Source organism: Nanorana parkeri, unplaced genomic scaffold, assembly GCF_000935625.1.
Source record: "Nanorana parkeri isolate BGI_ZX_2015 unplaced genomic scaffold, ASM93562v1 scaffold36, whole genome shotgun sequence".
NCBI lineage: Eukaryota > Metazoa > Chordata > Amphibia > Anura > Dicroglossidae > Nanorana > Nanorana parkeri.
The window spans coordinates 2,421,021-2,427,859 of NW_017306304.1; the positions used below are offsets into that span (position 1 = coordinate 2,421,021).

The 6,839-nt window shown below is 45.4% G+C and overlaps 1 protein-coding gene across 1 annotated transcript in view; it reads right to left on the reverse strand.

Moving 5' to 3' along the window:
- Positions 1-6,839, reverse strand: part of MCUB (mitochondrial calcium uniporter dominant negative beta subunit) — a 63,042-nt gene that overhangs the window by 5,441 nt on the left and 50,762 nt on the right. Inside the window, exons 5-7 of the mRNA XM_018569868.1 lie at positions 3,087-3,257; positions 1,694-1,798; positions 750-910 (exon numbers count right to left, since the gene is read on the reverse strand). Coding sequence (XP_018425370.1) covers positions 750-910; positions 1,694-1,798; positions 3,087-3,257 — 437 coding nt within the window. The remainder of the gene's footprint in view (positions 1-749; positions 911-1,693; positions 1,799-3,086; positions 3,258-6,839) is intronic.

Here is a 6,839-nt window from a genome sequence, read left to right on the forward strand (position 1 = left end):
CCCTCCCAAGCCCCCAGCACACATAATAAACTTTCCCCCCTCCCTCCTTTCCTTCCAAGCCCCCTTAAATGCTTGCATCTTTGCAGGGAGGAGACACTTTATCGTTTCCTGGTTATCTAGTGCAGACCTTACTAATGATCCATCATTCGGCCGGAGCTCAGAACTGACAGAGCTCCTGCCGGAGCAGCTCTGCATCCGTCAGAGATGCAGACAGTGTAGCTGCTCCCGCAAGTCGGGCACGCGGTCCGTGACCGTGTGCATGACTTGTCTGCTGGCCACATAGTACCGGTTTGCGAGCCGGAGTTTTCACGCGGGCCGATATATTCAGACCCCTGCTTTAGAGGTTGCTAGGGGTTCCTTGACAAGTGAGCATTGGTGGATACCCTACACTGACCACCAATGTAAAGGGGAACTTTCCTACAGACAATGAATGTAAGGGGGCAGTTTCTTACTACAACTTACAGATCACATTTCTATACCAAGTGATTTAGCTATAATTTTAGCTGGGTTTCCCCAAATCACGAAACTTATGTAAGGATTCTGCTGCTGTAAAAAGATTGAGAAAAGGTTAAAATGAGAGGAAAAATCTGATCCATCCAAACATTCAGCACCCATGCGATACATCTGCATCCTTCAAGGGACACAAGTGATGAAATCCTAATCATATGAAAATCCCATACATGTGCCAAGGTCTTGATCAGATCACCACTGGGCAACCCCAAGTCAAATAAGAGGAAATTTCAACTCACCTGCTCTAGTGGCAGCAGCTCTTCTTTCATAGCTTCTATCCTCTGTAGCAGCTCGTGTTCTTTGTGTATATGAAGTTCTTCTAAGTGCAATGTTGAATACAGGTCCTGAATCAAAGACTTTACAGGATCAAATCCATCAGACTCATGAATGGGCTGCTTGTCTGAAAGAAAGATGAGCATTTAGATTTTGCTTGACTCATATTCTGCAGAGATGTACAAAACAGGCAAACAGATGATGCCCCAAAAATACATTGTTTCAGTCTTTTTCTCACCACTTCATCTGTTGGAGATACAACAGCATATACTGATATGTAATTTGTCATTTGTGCCGTCGATGGCAGTGTAGTGCAATGCTAGCCTCTATGTGCATGCTTATCTATGATACACAGGAAGTAGTTTAAAAAAAAATTACACTCACCTGATCCCTCAGAGCCAGCAGTGCTCCCTCCAGCCTCTCTCCTGCTCTCCAGCAGAGATGATATATTCCTCAGCGTCCTCACCTCCTATACCCTGTATTGGATATAAAGACTTGCGTATTCCTAGACCGCAGCAGTGGAGGGGGAGAGAGGCTCCAGGGACCAGCCTAAGAGATGACCAGCTCAGAATATCAGGCGAGTATAACTTTTTTGACCCCAGGCAAAAACAACCAGTTGTCCATTGCAAAGTTTGGTTATCCCCACTGGAAGAATAAAATGTCTGCCCTCTGCCCAGAGCTCTTCTTTAATACAAGTGACTGGTTGAAGATAGTATAAAGACAGATTTTAGGCAGTTCAATGAGCAGTATTTTGAAACTAAATTGAGTGATTTTTATTAAGTACATAACTGGGCTTACTTTCTGCTGTAAATCAAAGGACTGATCAACTATCTCACCTCCCCCCTGTTGTTTGATGTATTGTTTATTTCTATGAAGACTTTAGAATGTCTAAGTCATGTTCATATCATACCTGCCTGGAGAGACTGGACATGATATGTTGAATTGTTTATGACAAGATGGAAATCATTCTTTAGTAAGACATCCATCAGTGTTGAAGAAGAGAACTTGGCACCATCTGAGGATAAGAAAGGTTTACATTAAAAACAAACATGGCAGAGATAATGATCTCATATTATACAGGGAAGTACTTCCTCAACCATGCCTCTTACAAACTCTGCAAGATAATTACCAAGTCAACCATTCATGGAGAACACACCTTTGAATCTAAATAAAAACTAAGGTTTGGATCATATATGGTCAATGAGCTCTTCAGAACTATACATATTAGATGGGTAACTGCACTAAATTCAAAACTAAACTTAATCAAACATGTGCTAGCAGGTGCGTTTTCTGGAATGTATGTAGAATGTATGTCCCATCTGCCAATGCACTATGAAATCCTTCTGCCAATGAATGAACCTTTACCTGTCTGGTAGCAGATTTTTTTCAATTGTAAACTGCTTGTGGCACATGTACAGTGCAGTGTACACTGTGGGCATCTGTAAGATGAAGAGAGTGAAGTCAGGTCCCAGGACGATGCAACTCCAGTACACATGAACAGGGGTTACATCATCAGTGGCTGCACAGTGGTCAAAGAAAGATGATGTTGGGCCAGTAGAAGACCAAAAAAAGATGCCAGTGATGGGCTGAGTGATGGGGGGAGTGCAGACCTGCTTGAGGAGGAAAAACTATGGGGTAAGTCTGCCATAATAGGCAGCACAGTGGCTCAGGGGTTAGCACTTATGCCATGCAGCCCTAAGGTACCCTATTCAAACCCAGATTTGGTCAGGACATGGAGTTTGCATGTTCTTCTTGTGCTTGTGTGGGTTTCCCCCAGGTACTCTAAGTTTCCTCCCACAATCCAAAGACATGCTGGTTTGTAGGTTAATTGGCTCCTGTCTAAATTGGCCCTAATATGTGCACATATCAGAATGTAAGATTGAAAACTCCTCGAGGGCAGGGACTAATGTGAATGAAGAGTATGTAAAGCACTAGGTAAAGGGACCTGTTGCAGCTTTAGTTCCAGTTTAAGGAAAGGCATATAATAACTCTCCATTCAATAAGGGCTTAATGGAGAGTTATTATATGCTAATCCTTAAACTGGAACTAAAGCTGCAGCAGGTCCCTTTATTCAGCGCTCTCACTAAATGAGATTTGACATTTTCTAGCCTACTGCATGGCAAACTCAGTCAGTAGCTTTTAAAATTGGATTTAGTTTCAAAGATTACGGTTTTCTAGAAGGTAAAGTAAAAGCATTGTAATTACTTTTGTCCACCTCTGGGTGCAGAGAGAAATGCAAGATGGACCTTATATAAAAACAAGTAATACTATTTCCATTATTCCTTTCTTTTATTCTCTTGTACCTGTGGATATTGCAGCCAGTTTCTCAATTCCTTGGTCCTCATTTTGGATGTCCTTTAAGAACTTTCCCACTGTAGTTGTGAAGGGTTTAATGGTGAATTGGCAGCGTTCATTCCGCGATGGCAGGGAGACTGTTATAACAGGGAGTCCATGCTTATATTGAACAGCCACATCTGCAATACAAATAAACATATTCTATTTCAGAGTTTCTCAACTCCAGTCTCAGGCCTCATTCACACTGGCACTGACCAGCTTTTTGCCTCCCAGATCACCTTTTCCTTGTGTTTTCTTTTGTTCCTGCTCTAAAGAGGGTTTAGCCGGGTTTAGGCACGTTTACATGCATTCAGCCGCGTTCAGAAGCTCTATTCAGATCCTAGGACGCACTTCACTTCTATTTTCCCTAAACACAGCTAAACTGACCGCAGGAGAACGCATTTAATCACAACGTGTGAATGAACCCAAAATCATTAGATGCATACATATTCCTTTAGGAAAGGTTTCTAAATGCATATAAACACATCTAATTGCAGGTGTTCAATTCCCCGTGTGAATACAGCCTCAAAGTGTATTTCCACTTTTGCAGCAAAACTGGGATAACAACCGTTTTATATTTGTTACATGTTCCCATGTTCAGCAGAACTTTAAAACATATTTAAACATTGTTACTTATCATTTGACTTGCTCTTTCTGAAACCTCCAAAACTGAGAGAGAGAGAGAGATTTTAATAATCGTGTAACTAAATCGCTTCTGAAAATAATTGTTAGCTGCAGCCCTACTGTCCTGGCCATTTTTCAATATTCAGCGCTGCAGTATTTTGGCTGACATTTATACCATCATGCAATGCTGTACTCAAAATAATTTTTTTAGGGACATTTAGCGCTTTCTTTTGGTGGTATTTAATCAGCACTGGTTTTTATTTTTTTACTATATTATGAAAAAAGTGCATATTTACATTTATGTGTGTGTGAACGCAGGGGCGGGGGACATATTCTTTGGGTGCTTTTTATTTATTTTTTTAATAAGTCTGTTTTAAAAAAACTTTTTTTTTTTCCTTTTACACTTAAAACAGGTCCTCTTTATGCTATCAGATAGGGGACTAACAAGCCCCCTACATGATAGATAATATACAATGACAGGTCCTCTTTATGGAGACATCAGGGATCTCTAAGACCCCTAATGTCACCTAGGGAACCCCAAAGAAGCAGAGATCTGCTTCACCGGCTTCTTATCTGGCTACGGCAGCCAGAGAAATGACAAGCTAAAAGGTGGAAGTGATGTAATACACATCGCTTCCGCCTTTAGAGAGAATGAAGGAGAGATCAGCGGTGGGGAAATGCTGATCTCTCCTCCGTTCTCTCTAAAGGCAGCTGCTGTGCCAGTCCCGGGTTTGCAGAAGGGGCAGCAGAGCCCGGGATAACCTGTGGAGGGGGGAGCACGGCAATAGATAGGGAGCGCGGCAATGGGGGGGGGGGAACACACACATTACATGCAGTCATACAAGCGATTGGCCGGCTGTAGAGCCGGCCGAACGCTTCTGTGCAACAGCCGGTACCGGCTGTTTAGATTCCCAGCGGGACCCTTTTTGTACACGTCCCCGCTAGGAGGTGCCCGTGAGCAGAAGAAAAATCACGTACATGTACATCCACCCGATGGGAAGCATCCGCCTCCCGTCCACATTTTTACAATGGGCAGACGGCAACTGGTTAATACATTAAGGGCGTTTGTAAAGAGATGAATTTATGATTTTGTCATGGCATGAAGCACACCTAAAATGCAGGTCACCTGATGCCCATTCACTTTAATGGTGCAGTGTGGATGACAGTCCTTGGGGTGTATATGACCTGTTTTAGGTTTCTTTCTTTGGACCCAGCAGGTTCTATTGGGATGTGTTTGCATTGCGAGCTAAGCAGATCAAACCCAGCCTTTCATGGAGTTTTGCATTGGAACACATGTATTTGAGCAGTCTTGCAATTAAATGCAAAAGGCAGTGATTGACAACAATACCCTTGACCCCTATAAGTGGTTAGCAAGCAAAAATGTCCAGCATTATTGTCACATGTCCAGTGATTTTATAGCCATATTTCTAGGCTCTGTAATTGTGAAAGGCACATCTACGCGACATCCTACGGGCTTACCTACATGACCGCTGTATACGCAATAAAGAGCCAGTAAACTCACCTTTGTACAGAAGCCGAGATTGATTGTATGTTATATGCTCTATGCTATCAGCCAGGCTTGCCTGCAGTAACTGTTATTGTTTTCACTCAACAACCCATTTTGGAAAGTAGACACCCCAAGGTATCTGCTAAGAGGCATAGGAAACACCAGCAATAGCTGTGACTATGACTGCGAAAACACATGCAGTGGATACAGTCAGTGAAACGCCTGCGTTGGATGCGGTTAGGAATGCGGAAACTGCTGGTGGCAACTGAGATTAGTGACGTTGAAAAAACTGGTGCTGAATGCAATGTCCAATGACAGTGCAGTGATTTGTAGCCAATGGGAGGATCTGTGAAAGGATTCATTCCCAGATCCTCCATGGCTGTTTGCTTACAGTGTGATCAGCGAAGGTCACACTGAACTCCACCGATCACATTGTGATGTGATCCCAGGCTGAGAGCCGCTAGTAACGGAACAGCTCTTAGCCTGATCCTGAGCGGCTCTGCTGTCTGCTGAGCGTGTGACCAGAGGCGGCTCTCTAATTAGGCAAGTTAGGCGGTCGCCTAAGGCCTCGCGCTTACGAGGGCCTCGCGGCCGCCTAACTCGCCTCTGCAGATTTTAGCTGCAACGATTTCCAAGCGGGCAGAATGCGGCGCCCGCGGCCTCTGCAAATCCCCGCTCCTCCCCCATCTGCCACTGCGGGCCTCGCGGGGAGAATGGGGTGCCGGTGATCGATCAAACACCGGACGCAGCCTCCGGACAAGCCCCGCCCCCTCCGCCACTGCGGGGAGAATGGGGTGTCCGCAGCTTTAGGACAAGCCCTGCCGACTCCCCATCTGCCACTGTGGGCCTCGCCGGGAAAATGGGGTCGGTGCCCGCGGCCTCAGGACAAGCCCCGCCCCCGCTCCATCGGCCACTGCCGTGTCGACAGAACACCGGCCTCGTGGGGAGAATTGGGTGCCCGCAGCCTCCACACAAGTTCCGCCCCCCCCCATCTGTCACTGCCTCACAGGGAGAATGGGGTGCCAGCAGCACCACTTCCTTCTCTGCACAGAAAGAGCCTGCCCGGTGCCATGGACTTGCAGAGACTTTGGAGGAGGCCAATAACATCAGGGTGAAGAGCAGCAGGTGCATGGAGTTCAGGTAAGTGAAGCACCCCTCCTAAGGCTGCGTTCACACCTGGGCGTTTTTCAGTGCTGATCGAAGCGCTGAAAAACGCCCAACGCTCAAAATAGTACTTGAGTTTCTTTGGGGCGGATTTACGCGCGGATCCATTGACTTCCGCATATTAGATTTTGTAAAACGCGCGTCAAATGCGCGTTTCGTGGACAGAAAAACGTGCAAAAACCATGCGGCCAAAAACGTGCGTTTGACGCGCATATTACAACCGCCCAGGTGTGAACCCAGCCTAAAAAAGGAAAATACATGCTAAAAAAAATAAATCATTCTTGTTTTAAAAATACTGTTGTCAGGGCCCAGTCACGCCATAAAGACTGCGTTCCAGTGCGTCCTGCCTGACTCACTTCGTTTTGGGATAGGAGGGGGCATAACGGTGCCATGAAGTCAGTAGCACCACATGCAACCCTCCCCCCCC